At 39.4% G+C, this 14966-nt stretch overlaps 1 protein-coding gene across 2 annotated transcripts in view; it reads left to right on the forward strand.

Moving 5' to 3' along the window:
* LOC145486784 (uncharacterized) overlaps positions 1-14424 on the forward strand; it is an 81043-nt gene extending 66619 nt beyond the window's left edge. For both annotated transcript variants that reach the window (XM_081465494.1, XM_081465495.1), the window contains exons 55-71: positions 2800-2853; positions 4228-4281; positions 4862-4915; positions 6081-6134; positions 6466-6519; positions 6982-7017; positions 7604-7621; positions 8502-8519; positions 9141-9176; positions 9669-9698; positions 10205-10270; positions 10755-10811; positions 11431-11563; positions 12155-12258; positions 12398-12454; positions 12849-13025; positions 13760-14424. In XM_081465494.1, coding sequence (XP_081321620.1) covers positions 2800-2853; positions 4228-4281; positions 4862-4915; positions 6081-6134; positions 6466-6519; positions 6982-7017; positions 7604-7621; positions 8502-8519; positions 9141-9176; positions 9669-9698; positions 10205-10270; positions 10755-10811; positions 11431-11563; positions 12155-12258; positions 12398-12454; positions 12849-13025; positions 13760-13903 — 1146 coding nt within the window. In that variant the 3' untranslated portion in view covers positions 13904-14424. The remainder of the gene's footprint in view (positions 1-2799; positions 2854-4227; positions 4282-4861; positions 4916-6080; positions 6135-6465; positions 6520-6981; positions 7018-7603; positions 7622-8501; positions 8520-9140; positions 9177-9668; positions 9699-10204; positions 10271-10754; positions 10812-11430; positions 11564-12154; positions 12259-12397; positions 12455-12848; positions 13026-13759) is intronic.
* Positions 14425-14966: the final 542 nt, after the last annotated feature.

A 14966-nucleotide genomic window follows, 5' to 3' on the forward strand; every position in this document is an offset into this window, starting at 1 on the left:
CCACGTACAAAATGACCTTTGACAAAAAAATATTAAAGTGAAAAACAAGGATGGTTAAGGATGGAGAAGAATGGCACAGATTACCAAGAACGAGCTGGAAACATTTAGACTGAAATTTTTAAGGTGTGCAAACCATGACGTAGCTCCTTTAAGACAAAACCGTAGACTTCGTGTTTTTTTTTTTTTTTTTGAAAGGCAATGGTCTTAAAATAGCCATGGCTGACCATGCAAAGGAACTCTTTAACGTGCCACTGAAACGAAATTTTCGTATCTGAGATTTTTGCTTAGTAATAAAGTTTCAACCTTGCTTGGAAACAGCGCGGCCAAAACAGCCTAGTGACGTCACTGGTTGTATTACTCTCATGCCGCGCTGAAAATTTAGAGTGATTATGAGAGAAGAGAATACTGTTCGAAGTCCCCCCAAAAAACATCTGAAGGACATCTCAGAGCTGTAAAGCAGATAATAACAGTAGTCTTAGACATAAAGAGGTAGAGTCGATCCTGGGGCTTTTCAGTCTATTTAATTGGATATTTTCAGGATATTTTATGTAAGCAAGCAAACCAGTGGGAGTTCTTAGATCGCAAAATGATCGGGACTCTTGGTGAAATGGCCAGCACTCAATTAAACAATATCTACACTCATAAAGTAAAAAAGACATGAAAACAAGAGAAAGCGGTCTTTGAAAATATTATCCGGAGTGCTGCTGCACGAATCGCAGCAACGACGCTTCGAATTTTCGAGTCGCTTCGCTTCGAGGAAACCGGACGCTTTGTGAGTTTCACCGTGGACGAGATTGTGCCCCAGTGACCTTTAGTCCAGTTGTATCTGCTACATCCTACAAGTTATCACCACAGCAACAATTTAAGAAACCCTCTTCTTTTATATGAGGGAGCGAATTTAAATTATGAAGGTAAACTAAGCTGCCATTACCCTACAGGTATGTTTTCAGGAAACGAGAGAAAGCGTGACAATGTCGGCGCCGAAATGTCATATATGCAAATTAGTTCAAATTCGGTTTAATGAGCCTTCGAAAGGAATGTAAACTAGTGACGTTTTAACGAATTGCTTCGAACTTGGATACTATTAAATGAAGATCATAGACATACGTATGTGCTAAAGAACTCAAAGTAATCCATCGGCCGTGAAATATTTTAATTGGGAGATACGTGTAAAAGAGAAGCGAAATTCCCGCTTTGTTTACACTGATACGTATGCGGCGATAAAGCAAACCCCGCTGCGGATCACAATTTTCAAAGATACATTTTGTCTACCACAAGAATCCTCACTTATTAGTTTCATAAAAAGATGCCCTCTGTTGGCAAAGAAGTACTGGACTCAAAGCTTGTGGACCGTTGATAACTTCGGGATTGTGCGGATGGCTGATGCGCTAACGGCTTTTAATGCAGTAAAGTTGCCGAGGATATATTCGAACCTTGTTAACAGACCTTAGATAAAAGTGAGAATCCAAATTTCAGAACCAGGCTGAAAACAGACGACGAAATATCGTGTTTAGGCTTCAGGACTTGATATAAAAGTTGCCACACTCGTCTTCGAAATCTCCAGTCGAGTACTCAAGATGTTCGAAAAGTATACTGAGCTGTTCTAATCTGTAGCATTTATTTTGGTGAATCTACACTCTTTGGCGCCCTCGAACGTTTATGATGTGTATTTCCTGTCAAGGCTGGACAGAAATTACAAGGTAGAAACCAGTAGGTATCGACAATATGAAGAATAAACTTGAATAAATCAAGTGAAAACAAGAGAGAATCTATAGCGCTTCTTGCGTGAATACAACCAGTGACGTCACAAGGTCCTTAAACTCGGTTCCAGAGCCCGGACACAGTTTTGCTCCAAAAAGTCGATTTCAGCAGCTAAAAAAAGCACTTTCCGTTAGGATTTGGCAGAAATAAAACTCACCATTATTTTAAGCACGTTTGAAGCTATAAATTGGGCTAATAAAAGAGAGTACGAAAATTTCGTTTCAGTGGCACTTTATATCAAAGTAGGAACAGTAGCGTCCACCTTGCTTGCCTCAGCATCATTCATTAATGGCGTGGTTGTTGCTTACGTTCTCTTATTTACACTGTTTAGTTGTGGCTAACAGGCGACCCTTTCCACGCTCTCAATCCCAAAATCCTCATGAAGAGACATCTTGAAAGATACATTATTCATGAAGTTTCTCAGAGATTTTTCCCGCGAGAAGATTTCACGTTGAGCAACAAACAATGTCGAATATCAAATATTATTAAGTATCCTTAAGCGGGACCTGTTTCTGAATGGGCCATGAATTTTTTTTTTCACCATGCAAGGTGACACATGTAGCTAGAGAGGTTGCTTACATGGAGATAACAGAGGGGATCCGCCGTCGTAAGCGATATTTATTCAAACGAAATTAATCAAAACTATCTTCTTCCTGAATGCCGCAGCTTGTGGGTCAGCTTTGAGAGTTTCAATTCATAGTCTAAACACAGATTTTGAAAAACAGTGGCATCAGTTTTTCATGCGTCTGTCCTGTTATTGATCATGATCGTCATAACATTGTCAAAGGAGTCATGAAAAACTGACTTCGATTTGTTAAATGCATCCTTCCTCGTACTTATGTTTCCATACAAAGGATTTTTCATATGAATGTGAGGCCTAGGATGTATCAGTATTGTTATTCAAATATCGGCGCCATTTATGCAAAGGGTCTTTTGCTGTTACGCAATATCCAGGGACAGTTGTACTGGAGTGAAGAATGAAGAGCTCGATTTCTGATAAAGTTAAGTTCTGAGTTTTGTGGATTGGGCTTTTAACAGGGTGATCCAGGCCGCAATGGTAATTACGGAAGTCAAGGAAAGCAAGGAGTTGACGTAAGTTGTTTTTATTTTATTTTATTCTTTTGATATAGACATAAGTAATTTGCTAGAGAATACACCCCTCGTAAAGTTCATTCGAAACTACATCCGGTCCTGAGGCCCGTTTCTCGAAGGTCCCGAAAAGTTTTCGCACCTGGAAAGCCATAGCAAAATCTCAAACTATGTGATTACACAGCTGTTTTATCAGTTCACATGTTCTTAACATAAACAGAGGTTCCATTCCGCACAAGGAGTTTCAGGCGTATACACCTCTGTTTTTAGATACAGGTTATCTAAAAATGGCTTTGCGGGCCCGGAAATTTCCGAGGCTTTTGAGAAACGGGCCCCTAACAGTTGTTTGCGCAAACAGTCAGTTGGTCGGTATAATAAAAAGAAAATTACACGGTGGCTTGTAATTACAGTGGAACCCCGTTAATACGACAACCTTCGGGTCATGAAAAATTGGTCGCATTAATGGGGTGGTCGTATTAAAGGAGTTCTTTAAATAAGAAAAAGACTGACTGAGCTTTTTTTTGGGCCAGAATAAAGTGGCCGTTAATACGAGGTGGTCGTATTAACGGGTTGGTCGTAAGGCGGGGTTCCACTGTACACGATAAAATAAAATTAATATGTTCACGCCGCCTTTTATTATCCTCCATGTATTTTGATTTGCATGTTAGGTTTTCTAAAAAGGATTAAAAATGCTTCCGCTCTCAGAAAAAGAAAAACAAGACAGCTAATTGTTGAAGACACAAGCTAATTTTAGTGTGTGGAATAAGTGGACTAACGAACGACCACTCATTTGTATTTTGAACGTGGTAAAAAAGAGGATACTGCCTGTTATCCTGAGACCAGAATGCTTATGCTAAGTATGGTGAGTTCTAAACTGTAAAAAATGGTGATACACTCTGGCAACACAAAATGTTAATGTAGCATTAGTTCTAAGGCATTTAGATATTAAATTTTTTCCAGTAATACATGAGTTTATAATCCATCAAATATTTTCGCTCGTGCGCGATTGGTCTAAACACGTCACGTGACCGAATATTCCCCAGCTAAAACTGGGGAATATCCGAGAATATTCCCCAATTTTCAAAACTGCGCGCGTTGCGAAAAAGATTTGAAGAATAATTAACACGATAGCCTCCATTTGGCGCGAAAATATGCTGGGATATTTGTCCTTGGACATTATCTGTTCCTCGAAGCTCACAGTTTTCCTCGAGTTACGCTCTTGGAAAACTGTTCGCTTCTCGGAACATATAATGTCTGCGGACAAATATCCCAGCATATTTTCGCGCCAAATGGAGGCTATTGTTTATATATCACCAGAGGTTTTTTTCATTGTTTTACAATGTTTGTGTTGTTTCTTATTTATCCGTGTAACACCAGGGTCCAGCTGGTTTCCAGGGAGAAGTAGGAGACGGCGGAGACGTTGGACCAAAGGTAAGTTTACTTTGACTCACGAGTACTGCGTTTCAATTTTTTTAGGGTTCAGACAACGAATTTTGTTTCCTGACTTTTGTTTCCTGTGCGAGTCATCTCTCCCCATCCAGGTGTATAAAAGGCTACCGGCGAAGTTAATGAAACGTAAAATTTAGGAAACAAATTTTTGACAATTTGGGTGTACTTCGCGAGGTTGTTGTCCTTTCCGAATGGTCCGGCAAGCGTTCGATTCGCTACCTGAAATTCAAAATGGAAATTCAAACAGGAATTTTTGGTTGAATGGAAAGCGCCCATTGAGTGGCAGATCTTCAAACACGACTGACGACAACAAAGGTTTTATTTATTTCCACCAGACATCAGTTCTGGTGATCGTTTTATTTTAAATTTTTTTTTATACTTTATTTGTGTCGAAATTGTTTCAGCCGAGGGATAACCCTCTACCAATAGAGGACACCTACCTAAAAAGAAATTACAAAACCTAAGAATAATTTAAAATTTAGTCTATTTGCAAGTTTCATGAAAATAAAAGCATTTTTTGAAAAAAAAAAAAGTAATAATTATTGTTATTTTCATTTCTCAGGGTGACTTTGGATATACTGGAGAACCAGGAAAGCCGGGTGAGCCAGGAATTGAGGTAACTTCATAACTTGATATTGAATTTGTCTTTACGATATTTAAGCAATAGAGCACTCTTTCTGTGTTTACGTAGCCTCATCTAAACACCAGGGGAGTTCGGAGAATCCCAGACAGTTATGCGAACCCGTGACGTCACAACTGTGTTTACATACTCTCATCTAAAGACACCTGGCGACCAACAAGCGGACACGTAGTATCTCACGTATTTTAAAACAACAGGTAGCCACGAAGACAGGTTGTGGAGATTTGACAAAATCATCAACCAGAGGATTGCCCTGTCGTATAAACAAATGATCAGAAATTGCATTACAAGAATGTAGAGTTCGTAAGTTTTTGACCTCGGCATTTATTGAGAGGTTAAATGCCTGTTGAAAAAAGGAAAAGAGACTCTTCACACTGCTAGACAAGGCTGGCGAAGGAGGCGGCTGAAAGTGCAGCTTGCCAAAAGGTCTGCAAACAAGGCTTTGCTTCTGTTTCCTTAAGATGATTCAAAATCAGTTTTGAAAGCGAAGCAACACCATCTGGAATTCCTCGATGGATTTGGAATGGTCTCATTCTAGGATTTCAGCCACATCAGCTGGCGTTTCTCATCATGATAAACACTTCAAGATGAAAGTGTTTCTCATGAGCTTCCCTTCACGCTAGAGTTTCATCCAAAGGGCCACCACTGCACAATATCACAAACTACTACGTATGGTTATTGATCAAGCGTGGGGTCAAGATGGCTGGAAATTGGATAAGTTCTTTTTTTACGTGTTTGTGGGCTGAGACGGAGTCGAGGCTCATAAACACGCGACAAAAAGAACGAGGCCAATATCCAGCCATCTTGACCATACAAGCTTGGACAATAGAGGATTTATTATATGGCTTTCGAGGGAATTTTTCTTGTGGGGCACAGCGGGTAGTTCCGAGCAGGCAAGATAGCGCCATCTTGTTCGCTCAGGTAGCCAATCACAGTGCAGGATTGGATTCATCTTGCCTTCTAGCGAGGAGTTAGCCATATAATAAAAGAAATTAGTGTTTGATTCCTTTCGTTTCATTGGGCACAGTCTTAGGGGATCAACAGTTTGTCGGTAAAGATAGTAAGCGTGACAATACTCTTAGTTTCAGTAGCTTTTGGCCTTTTCCTCTTAAAAATCTGCACTTTTGTATTATTTTTTCAGGGTGAATTGGGTGATCTCGGAAGAAATGGAACAGAAGGCCCACAAGGACCAAAGGTTTAACACTTTACTTGTTATTGACTTCACTGTTTTATTGCGTTCGAGAGTAACGTGAACGCATACTTATTTCGTCTTGTTCTCCCTGTGTCTCATCCAAGCGAGAAAAATCGAGATTTTCATGAGTGGTTCACATTTTACCTCCCCCCCCACCCCACCCCCCGAAGATATTTTGTAGGAGCCTTAACACACGTGCGCCATGCAAGTGACGCGAGCGATTATTTTCCGAAAGCAAGTATCGTTGAGTTGTGGTTTCATCTGTGATCCCGCTTTTGGAATACCATGTAAAATACGTCAACACATTTAACTTATTTTTGTTTTGTTTTGTTAGGGTGGCACGGGATCTCCTGGCTCTCCAGGTGAACAGGGAGGGCCTGGACCAGAGGTAAGTAATGACTTAAAAAATTATTTAAAAAGAAAAAAACAGGAAACACTGCCATTTTTTAGACGATGTCCAGTCACTGCACAACAATGGCTTTTAGTGTAAATCTATTAGCTTTCTATTATGCCATTCTCTTATTGGCTACGCTACTCACTTCCTATTCTATGGCAGATAGTTGGTAGCCTAGCAGTGTGTGGCCGCTACTTTGTGTTTTCGTAATGTCTGTGAAGAACATTTGAATAATTTACCAGTCGAGTTTTGGACTCGATTTATACTAAAACGATTGGATTATTCGCTCTCGATTTCTACGCGGAATAGTTGACGAGGGCGCAGCAGCGATGAGAAATCTCGAACTCATGATCTAGTTGTTAATAGCGTATGAGTAGCTCAGCTAATTAAATAGCATCATTTAGATTAGGTCACTAGTAGAATTCTACTAATAATATATATTTGTTATTTTTTTAGGGACGAACTGGCCCTCAAGGTCAACCTGGACTTCAGGTTTGAATACTTCTATTAAAAAATATTTAGTTGATGATGATGGCAATAGTACGTCTGAGAGGATCGTAAAATGGTGCAGTTTATTGACCACACTAAAACGCTGGTGCTATAATTGGCAACTGAAGTTTGTGTTAAATTTGTTTTCTTCGGTGTTAAACGGAACAAGTTTTGTAAATGTAAATGAGTGTGTTGAAAGTAATGCAAATGAGGTTTTCCCGATCAAAATGAAGTGGTCTTTACAACTGTGAAAGAGGTTGCAAACGGGTAAAACGCCTCGTTAGTGTTCGGCCGTTGTGATGTTGGTGCTCCTGAACTACAAAACAGCCAGCAGCGGGCCATTGGTGAGGTTCTGTTCGTAGTTTCAATTTCTCTCTCACATCGTTAAATCGTGTCTGTCTCAGCGTGGCAGAGAATTTAACAAACAACTGAGAAACTTAATCAAACCCGAAAAATGTTTATATGAATTAAACACTTGAAAGACCGCTGAACTGTTGTGAAGTTAAAGAACTACAGCCACATGCACGGGTCCTGTACCTATTTTATTTAGTTCCTATTAAATAAGACATTTATTTTTCGTTTGTTTCAGGGTGAACGTGGACGACCGGTGAGTTTTTAATTACTTTAACCTTCTTAAGACCAAATAGTAAACATCTTTTAGAACGTTCAACAGTGGGTTAATTAATTCTCCTTGTTCAAAGACACAAGGCTGAGTTTCGTTGATAATGCTATGTTCTTTCAATCTGCGAGCGTGAAATTCTGACCATATTTTCATGCAAACTTAGTTAAGCTATATTTATGTTGTTTAGTTCAATGTCCATTTGAATTTTGTGCACTTTTCACCTGTCGTAGGTTTTGGTTTGCTCAGTTTTCCAGTTTTAAACGTCACAATTTTGAGGCGATTTTTAAGGAAAATCTGCATCGAAGGAAATCTGAAACAGTGTGATATTACCATTTTATATTAACTGGTTGGTGTAATTGGTTCATCGCTGGCCTAAAGACAAACAATTTCAGCTTTTTGAAAAACTCACAAGTGCAAATTAACTCCAAACTGAACTAGAAAAACGGTATGATAACTTATTAATAATATAAAGGTGAAAAAATTCGCGTGGAGGAAGTGCCGGAAGATCTTTCTTGAAGCCATTTTTTCCATTCGAGAAAACATTTTTCAAAGTTTCCGCACAAAATTTTGGTCATCATTTTACGTGATATCATTGGCTTAGAAAATTTCCTGTTGTCTTTCAGCCAATCATAATCCAGAATTACGATTGTAATTTGAACTGGTGTTACACTTGAACTGCATTGCTCTCAGCCAATCAGAATCGAGTAATTTTTTTCGTGTATATTATTGCAAACGTAATTTGGACGAAAAATTTTCAAGTTTATCGTTTTTAGCTAAGATTTTTATTAATTACCATTATACGCCGAGATTACGAGCGACAGCGTGAATGAAACTGTAACGTCTTTTTCTTTCCTCCCTGGTTTAGGGTAACGATGGAGATGCGGTAAGTCTTCTACTCTTGGTTTTTTTTCCACCATTATTAAGTGTGAGACACCACTGGGATCAGGTTAGGACTGAAACGAAAAAAAACTTACGAAACATAGTGTGTTCGTTGGCAAGTTAGAGTAGTGCTCCTTTCCTATTTTATTCTCTGGCTTCACTCAGCCGAGTAGAAAACATTTCTTTTATAAGTAAAGGACACAAATAATACGACAAATAGTGGAGGGAGCCGCCAGGAATAGGGGCTATTCACAAGAAATTGACACACGCTAAATACGGGTTATAAGTGACGGAGAAGAAAACTTAACCAAACCGTAGCAAGCTAGAGAATATACTTAAGAATGCTAGACGCTCTTTTATATAACGATAATTATAGTAAGAGAAAATAAACTCGAGAAAACTGGTCGTTTTTCACAATGAGTGGTTTATAAATGTTTCATTATTCCAGTGGGAAATAATACAATACAACCTAATTTAACATCTAAAAGAAATGTATTATTTTTTACAACAATGTCTTGGTACTTCAGTGTTGTTTATCAAGTGTTTATGTTGTAAAACATGGTTAGTAGAGGTCAACGTTAGTTTGGATCGAGTTTTAATGTTCTGATTTTGTTTCGAATCTTAGGGAGATCCGGGTCCCCCCGGTATGCCAGGACCTCAGGTGAGGAGTCTTCAGTTGTTGATGTTGAATGTTGAGTCGGGGTAGGGGGGGGGGGTAGGGATGGGACGCATTGCTCCCATGGGAGTTATGATGGCATTTGTCACGAATGGCGCAAGTACTTTGTTCATGTTCTTTTAGTGAAATTGAAAGAAAAATGTTAAATTCTGAAAATGTAATATGCGCCCAAATGTTTGAAATGTACGTTAAAAGCTGTCATACAAACGAAGTGTGGCGTTCTATGAAAATTGTATCTCACTTCTGACTTATTCCAAATAAAGTGTCGTCGCTCAGGAAGCCTTTGAACTTTTTCCATTTAACCAGTGAATGAGTACCCGTAATGTGCATATTTCAAAAAAACTTGTTCGATTAAGCGTTCTCTTAATCGAGTCGTTTTTACGTATTAGCGTATAGCTCACTTTGAGGATTCCCAAAGGTGCAAAAGCCACTTCCCACCAGATAATTTACTTGTGATATATTTTAAATCTTATTTAGGGACCACCAGGACAGAATCTCCAACAAGCGGTAAGTTTTATCACCGATTTATTTATGATTTATAGATCCCGTAAGTTGTGACACCGTGTTAAAAGCATTCATGGACGTGTTTTTCTTTTTACTCTTTGTATAACAAACAAATACTTCTTTTAAACACGTAGGTTTTCGTTAAAAAAGCACTGAGCGTTTTAATTGTACGTGGTCGTCTTCGTGCGTTTCTCCCAAATCAGAGGCAGATTCCGTCTAGGGCATTGGGTGTGCTATTGTCAATGTATCAGGCGAGGTTATTCTTCCAGTATGGTCTCAAAGAAGCTTAGTTTATAGCAGATTTATTACGCGACCGAAAAAAACTGGACTTCAACTTCAAGTGCACAATTCTTAATGAGAGTCGAGGTAGCGTTTAATCGTCAGACGTTTTCCAGAATAATTGTTTCACTTTTCGATTCTCTGGCTAGATTAAGTGCAACACTTGAATTACTTTTATTGGCTTTCAATGTTTTTAATATTCTTTTTTCCTTTCCCTCGTATTTTTAAAGCTCTCCGAACTCGGCTCTGGCGACAAAGGACCTGTGCAAGAACGATACCGATTGTACTCTAGCAAGGTAAAACCGTATAAAACTATGGCCACTCGTACCCTTCTACTGTTAATGAAACTTGCCCCGCATGCTTTTACGACTCGGGGAGGCGCGGTCTTCTGAACTGCGGGTCGAGCGGTCCAGGTTGGAGTCCTGGCTGGGGACATTGTGTTGTGTGCAAGACACTTAACTCTCACAGTGCCTCTGTCCACCCAGGCGTATAAATAGACACCGGGGAATTTAATGCTGGGGTAACCCAGCAGTGGTCTGGCATTCTATCAGGGGGAGTAGAAATAATCCTAGTCGCTTCATGTGACGGAAGTTGGAGATGAGCCCCAGCCTGATTGCTTGATAGGTTTGAACGCGGACTTAACCTTAGTGCTTTTGGTAGCCTTGGCGGCCGATATTTACGAACGGAGGCCACGTAAATGGTGCTTAGGTATATTAAGTAAATCGCTTTTGTTTGGCGTGCATTTTATGCCTCTTCTAACAATCCTTTTTTTTTTTTTAGCGATCCTCAAGCAAAGTACAGGAGTCGGAGAATAATGCAAAATCCCAGCTATTTATGGTATGTTATTTAATTCTTTATAATTTGCCCTTCTTTTCTCATTAATCGCGTTCGGTTGAAGAATACCTAGTTATGCTAAAGTGCAATTATTATACGATATGGTGCTTCTGGAAATGGACATCTCAAACACTGGCTGAGCCCGCGGTTCTTCTTTAGTCAGTATCTTATAGAAAACGAAGTCTCGTGTAGAGGGTAATTAAGCTTCATTTCCAGTTCCTGTTTTGACTTGTTAAAGTCTTTCAGTACCATGTTTCTGAGAAAAGACCTACCCTTCAACGGACGTATTTGCGTAATTTTTGGCTTAAAGGGTGGTGGTTGGAAAACTGGAAGAGATAGGTTAACTGGGTAAAGATTGTAGACCACACTGAGTCGTGTTTACGTCGACGCAATCATTATGCGACTTTTCGAATGGTTCTCGACTCGTAAGTTAATGGGGAAATAAACTTGCATTTCGTGCGTTTTCCTCGACATACCACTAACGATTACTCGGTATTGGAATATTACAACGATACAAAAATGGCATTATCAGCGTCATTTCTTTGTCTAAGGAAAAGCCGAAGGTTTCATTTGTTAAGGTTTTAGTTTCATGTCAAGTATCTCTCATTTCTTGCTTGTTCAGAGGGACGATATCGATTTCACGTTGAAACTGGTGGACAGGAAAATAAGCAACTTCAGAGCTCAGAATGGCACCAAAGAACACCCTGCTAGATCGTGTAGGGAAATTAAGCTGGATCATCCCAATTTCGAAAGCGGTTTGTATTGCTTTTCATTTGTCACGCTGTTAGTGTTGTTCACGTGTCGTTGCAAAATCACGCAATTTGTGACAACGCAGAAACGTCTACACAAATGTATGAAACAACCTGTAACTAGATTTTCAGCTCTGTTGTCAGCCTGCATAGTTAACACAGTGAAATGGTTAGGAAACCTGGCAAAGTTCTTTGTTGTATGGCTTTGTCGGCCATTTTGGGGGTTGACCCTGCACATAAACCTAGCAAAACACAAAAAGTGGTTATGTGTGTTCATACATGTACAACTAACTAATAGAAGCATTGCGATTACGTAATTCATGCATAATCTATGAACGTAAAACAAAAGATGTGCAAGGTCAAGGACCTTCCAATATAAATCTTAGCCTGTTTGTTTGCTTCTTTGTTTTTACCGGCCTTCCTAACCATTTCACTTTACTAACTCTGCAGCCACGAACACTGATTATCGTTATATGTAGGACTCGTAAAATCTATATTTAGAGAGACACTCTCTGCTTGCTCTTTTCGCTGAGTGTGTTCCCTAACCATGTCATTCGTGCATGTGTTCATTGTTTTTTTTTCTTTTTTCCCCATTAGGTAAATACACAATCGATCCAAATGAGGGATGCATTAGTGATGCTGTCGAAGTCTACTGTGATTTTGAGAAGCAAGCCACCTGCGTCAACCCAAAAAAGAGCAAGGTACGAGATCTTGTAAGCCTAGTGTAAAGTATTGTACTAAAATACCAAGGTGTGAGTGTTAAACACTTTCCTTGATGTTCTTCATTGTTGATGTGAATGTTTTCTGAACTCACGAGAACTCTACTCTTGATTTCATTAGACTGTTATCGCCGCCAACGAAACCGGACCTGGACAATGGACAAACGAGGACGAACCGGTAAATCCTGTTTGTTAAAACCTGTTAAGAATGTTTGGTCTTTCATCAGTGTCAACAGCGTTTCCCCTCCAAAACTGAAATTGAAAATACCTTCAATGAAGTGATATTAGATTTCTGATAGTTGCAGCCGAATTAGCAATTAAGAACCTCTTTTAGAGATGGCTAATGTCTGGCGTGAAATGCAGAGGAAACTCAGTAATGACAGATAATTGGTTTAACAAAAAGTCGACGGAGAAGTCGTCGGATAGTCATTTTACATTTCTTGGCGTTCCGCTTTCTACTCTTGACCACGATAGAAGGGTACTAGCTGATACATTGTATGTACCAGTTTGAATTTTTTAATTCCGTTTTGGTAAATCTGAGGTGAACATTGTAATTTTACACTTGTCTGCAGATTGAATACAAGCTGAACTCGGTGCAGATGAAATTCCTTCGTCTTCTTAGTAAGAGCGCCTTCCAAGAGATGACCTACAGCTGCACCGACCTCAACAAAGGTTGCATGGTGGACCTCAAAGGAGAAAATGAAATGGTCGTCAACAACTCAGACAAGATCAGCCTTGATGTTACTGAGGTAGGAACATAGCTGATCAGCGGTTATAAAGAATACTCAACCGTTTGTTGTTGATATATTTACTTTGAGTCTGGGAGATTATCAAGATATCGAAGGTTGAATGGTACAGCGTTTCATATTATGATATCGCTTTGGGATTATTCTGCCGAACAAGAGCTAGGGACAAATAAAGCTACTTTACATGAGCTTTTTCAGTTGTTATGGTGAAATGGAATACTCCTTTTCGTGCAACTTGGATTGGTTCTTCACAATTCTGAGCAATTGATAGATAATATGCGTTTTGGTCAATCAATCAATCAATCAATCAATCAATCAATCAATCAATCAATCAATCAATCAATCAATCAATCAATCAATCAGTCAGTCAGTCAGTCAGTCAATCAACAATCAATCAATCAGTCAGTCAATCAACAATCAATCAATCAATCAGCAATCAATCAATCAAAAATCAATCAATCAATCAATCAGTCAATCAATTAATCTATTAAACTTAATCTAACAGAGGGTAGCACATAATGGTAGAAGTAATGAACCTGTGGCCATCTGAGTAAAGAACATTTATCTCTTTTCTTTCATGCATCTAAAGCAATTGCACTTTTGGAGCGAGAAGAATATAATAATTGCGGGGTTTGGTTTGCCTGTTTAGCCGTGGAACACGCAACCTCTTGGCAAGCTATATCTCTTCCGCCGACTTGACTTAGGTTTTAATGAATCTTTTATCTGTAATATTGCAGACAACACAAGATGGAAATAAAAAATTAAAGATTGAAGTCTCAACCGCACAACAGAACAACTTGCCCATAGTTGACTGGGCACCACAAAGTCGCGTCGACTCACAGCTCACATTTGAATTAGGACCAGTTTGTTTTGTGTATTAGTCGTGAGCCAAGCGAGAGAGCGAAGAACTGCAGCCGTTATTTGTACATTGACTATTTTCCTGCTTAATATATTAGCTTAGACACGAAAGAATACCATCTTTGAGCATGTAGAAGTTTCTTAATAAAGCGGTTCTCGGGATGATAGTCGACTGCAATTGATTCTGTTATGTTACAGTAGCTAGCATTTAATAATATAAACTCTAGCGTAGGTGTTTTGTCTTACGATTATTATATATTTCATAACGAAAATAAACGTTTAGTTTGTACTCTTTGAAAACTGGTATATCACCCACGCCTCACTGCGTACAAGTCTTCGAGCAGCCTGTGTTCAGAGCTTCGGAGTTCTATAATTATAGGCGGTTATGGTGTATGCAAGGGTAGTGTTTAGCCTGAGAAACCAACTTCCGGTATGAGGGATCAATCATGTGCGTGTTATCACTCTTCAATATGGGTCTGACTGATGTAGACAACCGCAGGACACTATTGTAAATGTCGGACCGTACTGGAGAAATGTGTTTCTGTTTCTTCATTTTCTGTCCATGTTGCGCGTGCACAAGCACAAAGATGATGGTTGTTTATTACTACGTTTGACAGGTGTGATTGGAATGGAAAATATCTGGATTTAAAAGAACTGAATAAAATAATAAATGAATTACAGTGTTAAGAGAGGAGCCACATCAGCCTTCGCTGGTTTTCATGCAGGTCCTCTATCCTGGTAGAATTGAAATTTGGAGATGTTGCTTTCAGTGGAGGAAGAAAAACCGGGGAACGCGCAGAAAATCCCTCGAAGCAAGGCGAGAACCAACCTGAGCCACATTGGTGGGAGGTGAGCGCCCCTTCCTTGTCCATGTTACGCCTTGATCTCGAGCCCAAATTTTCCCAGTTTTGCTGGCCCTTTCACTGAGTGAAAGCAAGCTCATTTCGTCAGGAAAACAAGAAGCTTTTGCCCACCATGTCGATGATCTTAGGTGCAACGTCTGAGATCACTGAAAGCGATCATGGGGCGACTACGCACCGTTTACAAGGGTCTTCATGATTGGCCAAACGAAACAATAGGTATACA

Source organism: Orbicella franksi, chromosome 5, assembly GCF_964199315.1.
Source record: "Orbicella franksi chromosome 5, jaOrbFran1.1, whole genome shotgun sequence".
Taxonomy (NCBI): Eukaryota; Metazoa; Cnidaria; class Anthozoa; order Scleractinia; family Merulinidae; genus Orbicella; species Orbicella franksi.